An 18,474-nucleotide genomic window follows, 5' to 3' on the forward strand; every position below is an offset into this window, starting at 1 on the left:
TCATATGAGGGCATTTATGGAAAAACCTCCTCTTGTTTGGAAAGCACTGCTCCTTCTGGAGCCCTCGAGGGTGGGAAGGTGGCGAGGGCCATGGGCCATGGGTGATGGAGATGGGGCGGCCCTCCCTCTGCCTGCATTAAACCGCCTTAAACCCAGCCCACTTGGCCAGCCGCACAGCAAGGCAACCCCATCAGGGAGCCCACAGCAAAATCAACGCAAAAGAATAGTAACGACAGAAATAAAGAGGCCCGCTGCAGGCACTTCTCCTGACCTTTCAGCTGATTACTGCCCTGATTGTCTTCCCATTTTGAAATGAAATGAACTGGATGTTATACCGGGACCAGCCTGCCAAACAGTGACCATCACAGCTCAGGCTGCTGCTGCCTTGCTGCATTTTTTTTTTTTTTTTGCTTTGTTGGGCCATACCCATAGCATATGGAGGTTCCCAGGGTAGGGGTCGAATCGGAGCTGCAGCTGCTGGTCTATGCCACAGCCCCAGCGATGCGGGATCGGAGCCCCACCTGCGACCTGCACCACAGCTCAGGGCAGCACCATATCCTTAACCCACTGATAGAGGCCAGGGATCGAACCTGCAACATCATGCTTCCTAGTCGGATTCATTAACCCCTGCTCCACGAAGGGAACTCCTATAGTAACTTGAAGTTTTTTTTTTTTGTCTTTTTGTTGTTGTTGTTGTTGTTGTTGCTATTTCTTGGGCCGCTCCCACGGCATATGGAAGTTCCCAGGCTAGGGGTCCAATCGGAGCTGTAGCCACCAGCCTACGCCAGAGCCACAGCAACGTGGGATCCGAGCCGCGTCTGCAACCTACACCACAGCGCACGGCAACGCCGGATCCTTAACCCACTGAGCAAGGGCAGGGACCGAACCCGCAACCTCATGGTTCCTAGTCGGATTCGTTAACCACTGCGCCACGACGGGAACTCCAGTAACTTGAAGTTTAAAAATTAAAAAAGGATGGAAGCAAATACGACAGAAGGGTGACACATGACAGGTGGTGGGTGCTTGTCCTGTTCTTCGTACTTCAATGTGTGTATGTGTCTGATTTCTCAGAAAAGGGAGGGAGTAGAATAAGACACCATTTAGGATCAGACACACAATCAACAGCTTAGAAGGGTCATCACATGGGTGGAAAACCCATCACATTGATGGATGTGTTTCCATCAATGATGCGAAACACTCTTTCCAAAATATGGGTAATTCTCAATGTCTTGTAGCTTAAAACGAGAGAGAGAGAGAGAGATGTGCAGACACAGGATGATCCCGAACGTGTCCCTGAGTGACAGGAATGGCCATGGAAATGATAGCGCATCACCGCTGTTGTTTCAGAGCAAAATTTTAACACGTGACCCCTTCCCAGACCCAAACTGAGTTCCATGCAGACACGTGGGCTTCCTTCTGCAGCCTGGGATAAGACTCGGGCTTTTCCTGCGCAAACTAAAGGCTGTGGATGAAGCCACTGACCTTTATTTTCCTGTTTGGTCCAGAATATTTTGACTCGCTCTCGGATGTACTTGTCCTCACGCAGTTTCTTCTGCCACTGACGCAATTCTTGAATCTCAGGATCACAGCGAACCTGGAAGATCACCGCAGAGCTTTAGCTCCCTGTCTACACACTTCGACACATGTGTTTGTTAACCCTGCATGGAAAGTCCTTTACAAACCGCCAGAGGGACTTTTGATTACAGCGGAGTCATTGTTCTAAATGAATTACCTGTACTCCTGAAGCTTATGTAATAGTTCAGAGTAAATGAGGCCACATGAAGGTTTGCTGCACTCATGGGAGGCTGAGAACTTTCTAGATCAGTGCTGTCCAATAGAAATAGAATGTAGCCACGTGTGCACTTTTAAATTTCCTCTCAGAGAGTTCCCGTGCGGTGCAGAGGAAACGAATCTGACTAGTATCCATGAGGATGTGGGTTCCATCCCTGGCCTCGCTCAGTGGGTTAAGGATCTGGCATTGCCATGAGGTCGAAGACGTGGCTTGGATCTTGTGTTACTGTGGATGTGCTGCAGGCCGGCAGCTGTAGCTCTGATTGACCCCCAGCCTGGTAACTTCCATATTCCGTGGGTGCGGCCCTAAAAAGCAAAAAACAAAATAAATAAATAAATAGATAAATTTCCTTTCAGTATACTTTCATTATTTTTAAAAAAGGTTTATTTACTTTTGAAGTATGAGTGACATACAACATCTTGTTAGTTTCAGGGGTACAACACAGTGATTTTGAAAAGTTTTCATTATACTTCATTTCCCATTTTCTGTCAATTTCTGTTGTACAGCAAAGTGACTCGGCCATGCATATATATATATACATGCTTTTTCTCACATTATCCTCCGTCCTGTTCCATCACAAGTGATTAGATATATGGTTCCCTGGGCCATGCAGCAGGATCCCACTGCCCATCCACCCCAAATGCAAGAGTTGGCATCTCCTAACCCCAGACTCCCAGTCCATCCCACTCCCTCCCCCCGTCCCGGCAAACCCAAGCCTGTCCTGCCTGGTCATGATCTCTTCCAACACGGCGATCTGACGTTTACACGCGTTATGAAGCGAGTGCCGCAGCACGTCTTGTAACTACCTGTCGGCATTCAAAATCAGGACGGTATTATTGGCTGTATTCCTTATGCTGCAGGCTACATCCTCACGCTGATCTATTTTACAGCTAGAAATTTGTGTCTTAATCCCCTTCACCTATTTTGCCCATTTCCCCCCCTTCCCCACGCCCCCGCTTCCCGGGCAACCATCAGTTGGTCTTCCGTATCTGGGAGTCTATTTCTGGGTTTTTTTGTTTGTGTGTTCATTTGGTGTTTTAGGTTCCACTGTATAAGTGAGGAACTTAAGTGTCTAATAGGAAATACAGGAGACATAGGAGACACAGGAGCAGGACCGACACTCCTCTCACTCAGAATAATAGCCCCTTATCAGATATATGATTTGCAAGTATTGTCTCCCATTCTGTAAGTTTTCTTTTTACTCTCTCTCTCTCTTTTTTTCTTGCTTTTTAGGGCCACACCCACAGCATATGGAGGTTCCCAGGCTAGGGGGTCCAATCAGAGCTGTAGCCGCCGGCCTACACTAGATCCACAGCAATGCGGGATCTGAGCCACGTCTGCGACCTATACCACAGCTCACGGCAACGCCAGATCCTTAACCCAATGAGCGAGGTCAGGGATATAACCTGCAATCTCATGGTTCCTAGTTGGATTTGTTTCCGATGCGTCATGACGGGAATGCCCCTTTTTACTCTCTTTGATGCACAGAATTTTTAATTTTGATGAAGTCCAATTTGTCTATTTTTTTCCTTGTTGCTTGTGCTTTGGGTTTCCCATCTAAGGAACCACTGCTGAATCCAAGGTCATAAAGATTTACTTCTATATGTTCTTACGAGGTGTATAATTTTAGCTCTTCTATTTAGCTCTCTGATCCATTTTGAGTTAATTATTGTATATGGCATAAGGTTAGAGTCCAGCTTAACTCTTCAGCATGTAGACTTCCTGTTTTCCCAGCACCGTTTGTTAAAGAGACAATTATTTCCCCAACTGAATAGTCTTGGGACACTTGTCAGGAATTCATCGACCACAGATGCATGGGTTCATTTCTGAACTTTCAGTTCTGTTCCCACAATGTTTTTTTTTTTAATTAAAATTTATTGACCTTCTAAATAAGGTATGGAGATTGTGACTAAAGCTTAGTATATAGTTATTAAATCCTAACATATTCAATACCGCTTTCAATTTAGCATATGAATTACTTCCCCAAATGCTCATCACAGCTAAAATCAAGGAATATTTTTAAAATGTGGCAATGTTGTCACATTGTAAATCTACTGGAAATCCAAAGAGATTTGCCTGTGAGGACCTTGAAATAAAAGAGCAAGCAGGAGTTCCCGTTGCAGCTCATCAGAAAGGAATCTGACTAGCATCCATGAGGACACAGGTTCGATCCCTGGTTTCACTCAGTGGGTTAAGGATCCGGCATTGCTGTGAGCTATGGTGTAGGTCATAGACGTGGCTTGGATCCTGCATTGCTGTGGCTGTGGTGTAGGCCGGCAGCTGCAGCTCCAATTCGACTCCTAGCCTGGGAACCTCCATACGCTGCGGGTGTGGCCCTAAAAGCCAAAAAAAAAAAAAAAAAGAGCAAGCAGCAAAATCTATTTAGATCCAGCTCCATCACTAAAACATGGAAGTCCAGTAGACCCATTTAAACGGTTCAGTACTACAGAATCTGCAGGTGGTAGAATCCAGGGATGCAGAACTTTGGGTACCAGTGGACAATGATGCCACTTAAGCTTCCTCCCATTTTGGTATCCGCCCAGGTCCTGGAACCGATCCCCACAGATACCGAGGGATGATTTTTAAAATTTTTTTAAATTTCAGTTTCAAAGCAAGAACAACAAATTAAAAGTGGTAGGGGGCCCACTCACGACAAAGCTGCAGACATGAACAGCCTTTCACCTACTTTCTGGACTAGTTTCCCAAGAGTCCTGTTGTCTTCTAGAAGGGTTCTCCCATGGGATTTTATAACCACAGATCTTGAGGAGAAATGTTGGGGTTGGGGTGACCTCAATCCCGCCCCTTCCTGAAAGTTCCTAGGTTCTTTATGCAGATGGACCCAAAGCACCCCCAGAGCTCTACTCAGCAAGAGGAATTTGGAGAACTGACTTATCACACTTAAGAAATAGAAAAGTTCTTTCTATTCCTCCCTCTCCCAGCGCACGGGGTATGGAGTACCTCACTCGTTTTAAGAAACTCAAGTGGGGTTTTTCTGCTGTTCCAAAATGAAGAAGACTGTTTGCAGCTAAATCTATAAGCGAAAAGCTATTCTCACTTTAAACAAAGTACAGTTTGTCTATAAATGCATATTTTAAAAATTACATACGTATAAAGTACTCTATATGTATCTACCTATAAATTATCGTTATATGAATTCCAGAGAATAAAAAATGAGCCCCTGTGTATGTCATGGACTATAAGGTAATCCTTCAAATCTTTTAAATTACAAACTGATGTTTTTACAGTGTTTCCTAAAGTCTTATGTTCACAAGATGAGGTACCATCAGCATCTCTGTTCCGACTAGGACGGAAGCTCTGGTCTGAGCAAGCCCAAATCCTCCGAAGGGGCCCAAAAGAGGGTTATTCACAGCTTTCCCACAGGCTTCTGTTTATCCAAGCGCACAGAAATCCCTATATTTCTGCCCTGTGACAACTGATACCCTTAAGGAGAATAAACCTGAAGGATCTCCTGAGTCCTCAAAGAAAGGTTAACATCAGTTAGAATCAGAAAGTTGACTGTATTTTATTATAGTCAAGCTCTGTTCTTACAATTGGCTTATTCTTTTTTTTTTTTTTTTGGCTTTTTTGCCTTTTCTAGGGCCACAGCCGCAGCATATGGAGGTTCCCAGGCTATGGGTCCAATTGGAGCTATAGCTGCCAGCCTACACCAGAGCCACAGCGACTCAGGATCCAAACCACGACCGACACCAGATCCTTAACCCACTGAGTGAGGACAGGGATCGAACCTGCAACCTCATGGTTCCTAGTCAGATTCGTTAACCACTGCGCCACAATGAGAACTCCACAATTGGTTTATTCTTAAAGTTTGGAAGGAGACACATGGAGTGTGGGTTCCTCCAGGGAGAAATGTGACGGCAGGGTGGGGGAGGGGCACAGAGGGGGGACTGTCACTTTTCACTCCACACTCCCCAGGGAGCATATGTCGTTTTAGGAATACAGTTGTTTAAAGTTTCAGTAACAGACTGCTGAGAGGCAAACAAAAACCCTTTTCTTTTTCTTCTTCTTTTTTTTTTTCTTTTTTGCTTTTTAGGGCCGCACCCAAGGCATATGGAGGTTCCCGGGCTAGGGGTCCCATCGGAGATACAGCTGCCAGCCTACACCACAGCCACAGCAATGCCGGATCCTTAACCCACTGAGTGAGGCCAGGGATCGAACCCACATCCTCATGGGGATGCTAGTCAGACTGTTCCTGCTGCGCCACAACAGGAACTCCAGAAGTCTTTAACTTAAAAATAATGGATGGTTTTTGCTAAGATTCCTTGAAACTCTCAATTACCTAAATAGTCAACCAACAGGAACAGCCATTTTCCCCCTCATTCTGGAAGCCTGCGGTTGCTCTCCGGGTTCTGTTGACCAGGGTAGGGTGATGCTCCCCTGTTTGGTCAGAGACCCGTCATCTTTGCTTTGATTTCCTTCATTCTGAACCAGGGACTGCTATTTACCACTGCGGAATAGCGCAGCCGTGTTAGTTAACGTCTCGTTGCCAGGAAAGCCTGGATCCCCAGAGAAGGCCTTTGTGAGCTCTGGGAAAAGCACGCACCCATTGAACGGGGCTAATCCCCGTCATTATTGTCCTGATTAGGGAATCAGTATAAATGGCCGGGGTTGCGCCAATCAGCAAATACCACAGAGGGCAGGGTAATCTTTAACACATAAACAATTTCATTGCAAAACAAAGGCTCCCTTATGAGTGGCTTTCTGCTTTGACTTCTTTAAATTACCACGTGGAGTCCATCTGCTCTTGCGGATAGGCACACGGAGTTTTATATGTGTTACTGTGTACTTGACTTTGGGCAGAGACCGGGAAGAAAACACCATTTTATGGATGTGAATTTTTTTTTTTTTTTGGTCTTTTCTAGGGCCCCACCTGCAGCATATGGAGGTTCCCAGGCTAGGGGTCTAATCGGAGCTGTAGCTGCTCGCCTACACCACAGCCACAGCCACAAAGGATTGGAGCTGCATCTTCGACCTACACCACAGCTCAGGGCAACATAGGATCCTTAACCCACTGAGCAAGGCCAGGGGTCGAACCCTCAACCTCATGGTTCCTAGTTGGATTCACTAACCCCTGAGCCACGATGAGAACTCCTAAATTTTTTCTTTTTAATGCCCCTTAAGATAGCAAATCCTAAGAGTTCTCATCACAAGGAAAAAAGTTTTGTTGTTTTTTTTTTGTTTTTTTTTTAATTGTCTTTTTCTAGGGCTGCATGTGCAGCATATGGAGGTTCCCAGACTAGGGGTCGAATCGGAGCTGTAGCCACCAGCCTATGCCAGAGCCACAGCAACGCGGGATCTGAGCTGCGTCTGCGACCTACACCACAGCTCATGGCAACGCCGGATCCTTAACCCACTGAGCAAGGGCAGGGATCGAACCCGCAACCTCATGGTTCCTAGTCGGATTCGTTAACCACTGAGCCATGACAGGAACTCTGAAAAAAGTTTTTATATTTCTTTAATTTTCTATCTATATGAGATGATGGTCTCTAAACATCTCGTGGTCATCATTTTATCATGTGTGTAAGTCAAAGCATTATCCTGCACACCTTAAACTTGCACAGTGCTGTATGTCAATTAGAACTCCATAAAACTGGAAGGAAAAAAAAAAAAAAGAAAGAAACAGAAATAACACCCCCTCCAAATGCCCAGCAACCAATCAACTTCTCCTAATTATGTATTCCTTCAATGAAAGCCAGTACAGGGTACCAGACTGGTGAAGAAGGCTAACTCCAGATCAGAAAGCCTGAAGGGAATCTCAGTTCTGTGAATGACAAACTGAAACCTTGAGCAAGTTGCCTAAACTCTCTGAGCCTCTTTCCTCATCTGGAAAATTGGGATAATGCAAATATTCACTTCATTGGGTCAGTGTGAAAACAAGATGAGATACTGTCTGGCATAGAGTAAAGCTCTCAATGTGTTAGCGATTTCTTCAATCAACGAGGACAGGCGTGAGAATAATCTGAATTCAGCTCTGAGGTTGCCTCTACAGTGGCTGTGCGGATATGGGGCCAAGCAGCTGAAGAGCCAGTGAGTCATAAACTTGAAAGTGAGGCCTTCTCCAGGGGTGGACAAATCATTGAATGCATAGAGGGTCTCATCATTGTCTAACTCCAGGCACTGGACAGCTGTAAGAGAGGAAACAGGGCTGTGGGTTGGGGACTGCGGGCAGGAAAGGAGCCTGAGGCTGCCTGGGATGCCAGCATTTCCCTTCACAGATCTATACCTCTGAATTCCTCTTAGCTCAGTTGTTTTCTTGCTTCTTGGCAAAAGAGACAAAAACAGAGCAATAGAGCGGTCCTCTCTGGATGACTCCCCGGAGTTTTTCTAATTGTTTGGGAGGAAGATACTTATTTAGTTGCAGCGAAGATGCTGAAGAAGTTAACACAATGGACAGACGTTCCTCAGTGGTCCCAAGGGTAAACCTCCAGCTTGGTGTGAAATGCCTTGCGGGAGTTCCCACTGTGGCTCAGCGGTTAAGGAATCTGACTGGCATCCATAAGGAGGTGGGTTCGATCCCTGGCCTTGCTCAGTGGGTTGAGGATCTCACTGTGAGTTATGGTGTGGATCGCAGATGCGGTTCAGATCCCTCGTTGCTGTGCTGTGGTGTAGGCCGGCAGCTACAGCTCCAATTGGACCCCTAGCCTGGGAACCTCCATATGCCGAGGGCGGGGCCGTAAAAAGACAAAAAAAAGAAGTTTCTCATTGCATCCTTGTCATGGCCTGACATCCTAATGATCATGCCGAAGGATTTCACACTCTAGAAAGGCAGATTTCAATGTAAAGGAAATCTATATCCATGAAATCTCTTTCTTTTCTTTTTTGGTCTTTTGTTCTTTTAGGGCTGCACCCGAGGCATATGGAGGTTCCCAGGCAAGGGGTCTAATCGGAGCTGTAGCTGCCAGCCTACACCACAGCCACAGCAATGCCAGATCGGAGCCGTGTCTGTGACCTACACCACAGCTCACAGCCACGCCGAATCCTTAACCCACTGAGCAAGGCCAGGGATCGAGCCCACAACCTCATGGTTCCTAGTTGGATTCGTTTCCGCTGCGCCACAACGGGAACTCCCTATGAAATCTCTTTCAGTTGCCTACTGAAATATTCAATTTTCTCTCTGTAAATAAGCTTTGTGATTTCTTCTCAGATCTTTGGCAAAACCAAACAATGTTGGTTTCATTCTGGTGGTTTTGAGTGTTCTTTATTGTTTTTAGGAACTAATTATAAAAACCTGCAGATATCACATATTTCCCGGTATTATAGAAACCCAGATATTCATCTGTGGTATGATCGTATGCCTCAGAGGAGTTACCCAGGGCTTTCAAGAAGGATTAGAAGTGTTCAGAACAGCGGTTTTTTTTTTTTTTCCTGCAGCTGTAGCATATGGAAATTCTAGTCAGGGGTTGGAGCCAAGCCTCCACAGTGACCTAAGCTGCTGCAGAGACAATGCCAGATCCTTAACCCACTGCACTACAGCGGAAACTCCTAGAGTAGCATTTTTATTTTTCAATTTTTTCTTCTAGTTTTGTTGAGATATAATTGACACATAGCACTGTGCAAGTTTGTGTTCAACATAATGATTTGACTTACATACATCATGAATGGATTGCCACAGTAAGTTTAATGAACATCCACAATTTCATATAGATAGAAAATTAAAGAAATTAAAAAAAATTTTTTCCTTGTGATCAGAACACTCAGGATTTACTGTCTCTCACTCTCACTCTCTCTCTCTCTCTCTTTTTTTTTTTTGGTCCTTTTAGGGCCACACCTTAAAAAGACCAAAAAAGCATATGAAAGCTCCTAGGCTAGGGGTCTAATCGGAGCTGAAGCTGCTGGCCTACATCACAGCCACAGCAACGCAGGATCCAAGCCATGTCTGTGACCTACACCACAGCTCACGGCAATGCCGGATCCTTAACCCACTGAGCGAGGCCAGGGATCAAACCTTCATCCTCATGATACTAGCTGGGTTCATTACTGCTAAGCCACAATGGGAACTCCCAAGATTTACTCTTTTAATTTTCACATATAACATACAGTGTTAATTATATTTATCATATTGTACATTACATGCCTAGCACTTATTTTTTTTAATAATTTCTTTTTTCTTCAGCCTACACCACAGCCGCAGCAACACTGGATCCAAGCTGTATCTGTGACCTACACTGCAGTTTGTGGCAATGCCATATCCTTAACGCAACTGAGCGAGGCCAGGGATCGAACCGGCATCCTCACAGATGCTAGTAGGGTTCTGAACCTGCTGATCCACTACAGGAAGTCCTGGAGGAGCATTTTCTAAAATGGTGGGTGGTAATGAGAAGTAAATTTAATTTAGTTGGTTGTGAATAGAATTTTTTTAAAGTCTGATAGAAAATAACAGGTTATTCCTTTATCATTAAGGATGCTCTTTATCTCCAGTTATGTTTTTTGTCTTAAAGTCTATTTTATCTGATATTAATAATGCAAGATGAAGTTCCTGTTGTGGCACAGCAGAAACAAATCCAACTAGCATCCAGGAGGGCACAGGTTTGATCCCTGGCCTTGCTCAGTGGGTTAAGGACCCAGCGTTGCCTTGAGCTGTGGTGTAGGTCGCAGCCGCAGCTTGGATCCCGCATTGCTGTGGCTGTGGTGTTGGCCGGCAGCTGTAGCTCCGATTCAACTCCTAGCCTGGGAACCTCCATATGCTGAGGGTGTGGCTCTAAAAAGCAAAAAAAAAAAAAAAAAAAAGCAGGATCCACTTTCCTTTTGGGTGGTATTTGTATTGTATATCTTTTTTCATCTCTTTACTTTTATCTCTTTTGGGTCATTTTTGTGCTGCTTGTACCTCTAGCATAGAGGCAGGTTTTTTCTCAATCCAATCTGGAAATCAGAGAGGCGCTTATTCTATTTACATTTACTGTGGTTAGTAATACAGTTGAATGGATCGCCTTCACTTCTTTTTTTTTAATTTATCATGCTGTTTTGTATCCTTTTCTTTTCCTTTCTTGCTTTCTATTGCATTGAGTTCTGGATTCTACTTTTTTCTTTCTGCTGATTGTTATTTCAAATTCTATTTTCTTTCTTTAATATGTTGTTATAATGTAATAAACAGCTTAAAGTAAAAACTAACCTGTGCAGGCTCCCTTCAAACAATTACAAGGATTTTAGAATATTTTAACTCCAATTTTCTTACTAGCAACTTGGGTTACGATTGTCGTCTAGAATTTTCATTTCCCCTCATGTATCCCTCATTCATGTGTGTGTGTGTGTGTGTGTGTGTGTGTGTGTTATATTATATTGTGTTATATGTGTACATATGTTGTACATTTGTGTATGATAGTCAATGCATATATATGTATATTATATATATATATACACATATAATAGTCAATGCCGATTTAGATTTATCAGCTTCTCCATTCACCATTGTTTCTTGCATTCCAGTCCCACACCTTCGTTATGGGTTCAATTTCCTTCTTTTTTGTTTTTGTCTTTTTATGGGATATGGAGGTTCCCAGGCTAGAGGTCGAATTGGGGCTGTAACTGCCAGCCTACATCACAGCCACAGTAATGCTGGATTCAAGCCACATCTTGGTTTTACACCATAGCTTTCGGCTTAACCCACTGAGTGAGGCCAGGGATGGAATCCACATTCTCAGGGACACTGTGTGGGGTTCTTAACCTGCTGAGCCACAGTGGGAACTCCTCAAATTTCCTTCTACGTGAAGAACCTCATTTAGCAGCTCTTTCAGGGAGAGATGTGTTTGAAAATGTCTTTACCCTGGTTCTTAAATGATAATTTTGTGGGGCACATAATTCTAGGATGAATGTTACTTTCCTTTAGGATTAGATTGATAACACCCCTCACTGTTTTCTGGCACTTGCTACTGCTGATTAGAAGTCTTAGTGTTTTTCCTTTGTAGGCAATCCTTCCTTCAAGAGAGATTTAAGGCTTCTTTGCTTTTGGCATTCCACAGTTTCACCAGGACGCTTTTGGGTGTGGTTCTGTCCTGCTTGGTCTAAAGTTCAGGATTCACATTTCTCCATTTTGGAATATCCTCACTCAGTATCTCTGCGAATGTTGCCTCTCCCCATTCATTCCGCTGTCGCCCTCTGAAATTCCTACTAGACTTATAGTGGACCTCTGTGTTCCGTCTCTGTCTCAATGCTTTTCCACATTTCTCAGCTCCGGCTCTCGGCTACATTCTGCCTCCCAGATCTGACGCCCAGCTTACTAATTCCTCCTCCAGCTGTGTCTGTCGCTTGTGTGACTTGCACCCAAAATATGGCCCACGGATCAGCAACATCAGCATCACCTGGGATCTTGTTAGACATGCAAATTCACGGGTTCCACCTGATACCTAGGAGGTCGGAACTGAATTAGAGAGTGAGGCCCAGGCATCGGTGTTTTATCAAACTCTCCAGATGATGCTGACACTCGCTGACGTTTGAGGGGCACTGCTTTAGTCTGTTCACTAAATCGTTTTTATTTCTACAAGTGATGCTTAGTTCTTTTTCAAACCTGATCCCTTTTTTTTTCTTGCTGCGCCATTCTTTCAACAAGGTTTATATTCTTTTTAAGTTTTTTTTTTTTAGTAAATCTCTATAATCATCTTAAACATACTTATTTCACTCTCAAACTGCCATCCTCAGGGGCCTGGATGCTCCAGTTGATTGTATGTACAGACTCCCCGCTTCCTTGGTTTATTTTTTCTTATGAGCTCATAATCACTGAGGGCCCTAGTTTCAGTTTCAAGTTTTCACGGGTCTGAAGTCAGGTCTTTTTTTTTTCCTTTGATCTTTTTGGGGCCACACCCTTGGCACATGGAGGCTCCCAAGCTAGGGGTGGAATCGGGGCTGTAGCCGCTGGCCTACGCCACAGCCACAGCAACACCAGATCTGAGCCATGTCTGCAACCTACATCACAGCTCACGGCAACGCCGAATCCTCAACCCACTGAGCAAGGGCAGGGATGGAACCCGCAACCTCATGGTTCCTAGTCGGATTCATTAACCACTGCGCCACGACGGGAACTCCCCTAGCCAACTTGTTTTAAAAACATGGGCATGACTGTGTTACAATAAAACTTTATAAAAATAGACAGAGGACCAGATTTGGTCCACAGGCTATGGTTTGCCAATCCTGGCTCTTATCCTTGAGTAGGGATTAAAACTGTAGCCCCCAGAAGTTCCCACTGTGGTTCAGCAGGTTAGGTACCTGACGTTGTCTCCATGAGGATTCAGGTTTGATCCCTGGCCTGGCTTGGGGGTGAAGGATCTGGCGTTGCCACAAGCTGCAACGTAGATCACAGATGCAGCTTGGATCCAGCATTGCTGTGGCTGCGGCGTAGGCCTCAGCTGTAGCTCCAATTTAACCCCTAGCCTGTGAACTTCCATATGCTGCAGGTGCAGCTGTAAAAAGGAAAACAGAACAAAACAAAACTGTAGCCCTCAGCCTCCCCTTACTGCCTCTTCTATCTCTGTGTGTACATTCCATAACTATTATTATTTCTCTCTCTTTTTTCGGTCCACACCCGCAGCATGCAGAAGTTCTCAGGTCAGGGATCAAAACTGAGCCACAGCAGGGACCTGAGCCACAGCAGTGATAGTGCTGAATCCTTAACTGCTAGGCCACCAGGGAACATGCTCATAAATATTACAATTTTAAGACCACTTCCTAAACAACCTGAGGATATTGCGATCACTTAGGGCACTTGTTAGAAACTGCATCCCAGGCTCTCGCCCTGTTAGGTTCTGATTCAGTCCATGGGAGATGGTAAAAGACATGAGTATATTTAGAAAGAATCCCAGGTGATCTAGTGATTGAAAGTTTAGAACTATAACTAATAACTTGTGATGGGACATGATGGAGGATAATGTGAGAAATAGAATGTGTGTGTGTATATGTATATAAAACCGGGTCACTTGCTGTATAGCAGAAATTGGCAGAACATCGTAAATCAACTATAATAAAACATTTTTAAAAAAGACAAAAGTTTAGGAAATCTGCTCTCATGGAAGAGAATGTGAAAACTGGACTTAATGGCACGAGCTTGCATGACTTAGTCTCGGTTCTTACTCACATGATGCCCCACACTGATTATTGCAAATCCTGAAAATCAGAGTCGAGAAGGACGATGCAGCCTCTTGGTGTGTGGTCGGGAGGCAGGAGCTGTGTGACTCAGGAACAGCAGCTGCTTTTTGTGGGGTAATCATTTCAGTGCAATTCTAGAAAGGCCTTCTTCCAGGAAGCCACACCTGTTTTTCACTGAAGTCCCTTTAATAATAAAGCCAGGTCCATCTCCGAGTACATCCTTGGAAAGAACGGAATTTCCCCCAAGGGCTCAGTGACGACAATTGAAATAAAGTCCCTCCAACTTTCCAACTTTTCTCGGTACTTGTTTACCGGAATAATTGGGGGATGAATAAGCAGTGAATGCGTTTAAGGTACTCATGATGAAACTTCCAATGATGTACAGGGTGAAATGACAGCAAGGTTGGCTACGTCACAGTCCGGGTTATTGTACCAGGCTTCGACCTCTTCCTTCCCATTAATAAATATCCAGAGCTGACATTCATGTCACAGCTGCCTAGCTGCCCTCTCCTAGTGGCTCTCAAAGTGCCATCCCCCAATGAACAGCATCAGCAGCATCTGAGGACCAGTCTGAAATGCCCTGCGCCAGTCCTACTGACTCAGGTGCTCTGGGATCGAGGGCCCAGCAATCCGTCTGTTAACAGGCCTTCCAGATAATTCTGACGCAGGCTAATGTTGGCAAACTGATGCATGATGACGCCCACATCCTCCCCCCGCCCCATCCCCCACATCGCCAGTCACAGCTCCCTGGATCCCCACCCATTTGAAAACAAAGTGGGGAGTCTGTTACCCCCACTCTTTACATGATGTCAGGGTCTTAACCTGCCGAGCCACAGCGGGAACTCCTATTCTCCCCACACTTGAATCTAGGTGAGCCTTGTGACCTGCTTTGACCAACAGAAGATAACTGCCACACACACACACAAAGGGGAGTTCCTGTCGTGCCTCAGCAAAAACAAACCCAACTAGTACCCATGAGGACACAGGTTCGATCCTGTGGGTTAAGGATTCAGCATTGCCGTGAGCTGTGCTGTAGGTCGCAGAATTGACTCAGACCCCGAGGTGCTGTGGCTATGGTGTAGGCCGGCAGCTGCAGCTCCAATTAGACCCTTAGGCTGGGAACCTCCACATGCTGCGAGTGTGGCCCTAAAAAGACAAAAAAAAAAAAAGAAAGAAAGAAAGAAAGAAGATAACTGAAGAGCTGCTGCACCAGTTCCAGGGTCTGGGCCTTGGGAAGGCTTGACGCCTCCATTTAAGGCCCCTTGGACGGTTCCTTCCACACTGGAAGGAAGTTGGTCTGGCCGCCCGGGGAAGATGGGCCATGTGGCCAAGTGAAGCGTCCAGCCACGAGCAGCACCGACCTCCCACACACTTGCACGAGGCCACCCTGGACCTTCTAGCACAGCCCAGGAGGTCTTCCATGGGGACCACCGCATAATGGCCAAGGAGCACCCACTGAAGGGTGAGGGAGAGGAGGCTGGTCCCAGAGCCCGGCATGGAGCGGTGCAAGGACTTCCTGCAGCCTTCGCTCCTGAACGCAGCGTTCAGCATCCAATCACCACCTGGAGGCAGGCACTCGATGGAGTCACGGAGAAACCAGCAGAGAAACCAACCACCTTGCTGACCCACAGAATTGTAAACAAGACCATTGCTATGATTTTAACTCACTGAGATTTTGCAGCTGAAAGGACTACATTACAGCTGTGCAGTTGAGCCCTAACTTCGCCTTGAGGGCCAATCAGTGAGCCCTTTAAAGAAAGAGTCTCTGGAGTTGCCGTAGTGGCTCAGTGGTTAACAAATGCAACTAGGAACCATGGGGTTGCAGGTTAGATCCCTGGCCTTGTTCAGTGGGTTAAGGATCTGGCATTGCAGTGAGCTGTGCTGTAGGTTACAGACTTGGCCCTGCGTTGCTGTGTCTGTGGTGTAGGCTGGAAGTTATAGCTCTGATTAGACCCCTAGCCTGGAAACCTCTATAGGCTGTGGGTGCGGCCCTAAAAAAAAAAAAAAAAAAAAAATGGAAAAAAGACAAAAAAGAAAAAGAAAGAGAGAGAGAGAGAGAAAGAAAGAAACAGAAAGAGTCTCTGGGCAATTTGGGAATTTGGCTGATGCTGGCTGCCAGGCAGGGTGCTAGGTGCCTCGTTTGCAGGACTGGCATTGGTGGCGCTGCCTGTGCAAAGTCACACAGGCCGGTGATCGGAGGGCTTCACACTTGTTCTAATGATCTGCTGTCTGTGGCCATCTGGAAATTCTTAACAGCTCTGAATAAGGGGCCCTGCCGAGTATGGAGCCAGTCCTGCTAACAGCAGCCTTTTCACTTATTCCTTGGAACAATCCTAGGAACTGGGTTTATCAGCTTTTCACCACATATTCGGGATATGCTGTGAACAAATTAAAAGGGGGGGGGCTTTGCAGACAGGCTGGTAAGTTGGCCAAGCATGGGGTGGTGGTGGGGGCCATATTAAGGAAAAATCCCCTTGCTGATAAAACCCAGTATATTTAAACAAGTCCAGGACCAGGCAAGGGGGAAGAGAAGGGCCTGGCCTGGGACAATGGGCCCTGGAGCAGCCCACACTCACCATTTATAATGCTGTGGCCTAGTCTGGCCAACCGGGTGGCCCTGAAAATTGCCCTGAGAACTGGGCCCAGACCTGATGATGGAAACCAGGCGCCTTCATTCTGGGATGTGGCTGGACTCATGCTGGACACAGACAAAAGGTCCTTCTGATGAGCTCAAGGACATTGTGAAAAACAGGATTTTCCTTGATAGGATTTTGACAGGGCATTTTTTAAAAATTAAGGAAAACCATCAGGATGCATCAGGAATATAGTCTTAGGGAAGAAAGTGCATGGATCAGATCAAGTCAATAAAAAGCCAACAGTGGGGCGTTCCTGTCGTGGTGCAGTGGTTAATGAATCCGACTAGGAACCATGAGGTTGCGGGTTCCATCCCTGGCTTCACTCAGTGGGTTAAGGATCCGGCATTGCCGTGAGCTGTGGTATAGGTCACAGATGCAGCTCAGATCCTGCGTTGCTGTGGCTGTGGCTGTGGCCAGCAGCTACACCTCCAATTCGACCCCTAGCCTGGGAACCTCCATATGCCACAGGAAGCGGCCCTAGAAAAGGCAAAAAGACTAAAAAAAAAAAAAGCTAACAGTGACTCAGACACTGTGCTGAGCGCTCGTTGTGCCCCCCTCCCCTTTTGTCTTTCTAGGGCCGCACCCACAGCATATGGAAATTCCCAGGCTGGGGGTCAAATCAGAGCTGTAGTCGCTGGCCCACACCACAGGCACAGCAAGGTGGGGTCTAAGTGGCATCTGTGACCTACACCACAACTCACAGCAACGCCAGATCCTTAACCCACTGAGCCAGGCCAGGGATCAAACCCGCACCCTCATGGTTCCTAGTCGGAAGTCAGGATTCAAATACACCTTGAAATATTCCATCTGCCCGGGCTGTGGTGTAAAAAAGAACACGCCCCTGGTAGCCTACTGATCTCAGAAGAATGACTGACCCTAGAGAAAAACTAAATAGAACCCCAAAGCCTGGAGCCAAGAGTAGCCAAACCCAGCCTCCAGCTGCTGAAACCTGACTGGTCTGCAGACATGGGAGTAATACGCACATGTAAGTTGTAAGCCACTGAAATTTGGGAGCAGTTTGTTAAGCAGCATTATTGTGACAATAGCTAGCTGATACACTTCTTAACATTATATTACATATTTATGTAGGTCTGTTTACAGTCCATGGGAAGAATGCAACCTCCATGAGGGCAGGGACTTGGTCTTATTCCCTGCAGTATAGCCAGCATCTAGACCTGACGTCCATCTGCCCCATAGTAGGAACTCGATAAATACTAGTGAGTGAATATCTGAGTGAATTCATCTAAGTGTAGAGCCCGCTTGCTTACCCTTTACGCTAGACTGCTTTCAAATTAGTCCCAAATTTGCAAAGTGTTTTTTAGTTTTTTTTTGCTTTTCAGGACCGCACCTTCTGCATATGGAAGTTCTCAGGCCAGGGGTGGAATCGGAGCTGCAGCTGCCAGCCTACACCACAGCCGCAGCAATGCAGGGTCTGAGCCTTGTCTGCAACCTAAACCACGGCTCACAGCAACGCCAGATCCTTAACCCACCAAGTGAGGCCAGGGATCAAACCCACATCCTCATGGATCCTAGTTGGGCTCGTTAACCACTGAGCCACCCACGAAGGGAACTTCTGGAAATTCTTTTTTTAATATAAATTTTATTGGAGTACAGTTGACTTAGAAAATTGTTAGTTGCAGGTGTAAAGTAAATCAGTTATACATATACATATATCAGTTCTTTTTGAGATTCTTTTCCCATATAGGTTATTACATGGTATTGAATAGATTATCCTCTGCTATATGGTAGGTCCTTATTACTGATGTATTTTATATATAATAGTCTCTGTATGCCAGTCCCAAGCCCCTAATTTATCCCTGCTGCCCCACATTTCCCCTTTGGTAGCCATGAATTTGGTTTCAAAATCTTTGAGTCTGTTTCTGCTTTGTAAGTTATTTTGTATCTTTTTGGTTATATTCCACATATTAGGGATCTCATATGATACTGACTTACTTC

General features: G+C 45.6%; 1 protein-coding gene across 3 annotated transcripts in view; it reads right to left on the reverse strand.

Moving 5' to 3' along the window:
- Positions 1–18,474, reverse strand: part of IQCK (IQ motif containing K) — a 124,651-nt gene that overhangs the window by 26,221 nt on the left and 79,956 nt on the right. For 2 of the 3 annotated variants that reach the window (XM_047780383.1, XM_047780382.1), the window contains exon 8: positions 1,483–1,594. In XM_047780383.1, coding sequence (XP_047636339.1) covers positions 1,483–1,594 — 112 coding nt within the window. Of the gene's footprint in view, positions 1–708; positions 1,595–18,474 lie in introns of those variants that run through there. The other variant, XM_047780384.1, reaches the window with a different exon arrangement.

Source organism: Phacochoerus africanus, chromosome 5 (assembly GCF_016906955.1).
Source record: "Phacochoerus africanus isolate WHEZ1 chromosome 5, ROS_Pafr_v1, whole genome shotgun sequence".
Taxonomy (NCBI): domain Eukaryota; kingdom Metazoa; phylum Chordata; class Mammalia; order Artiodactyla; family Suidae; genus Phacochoerus; species Phacochoerus africanus.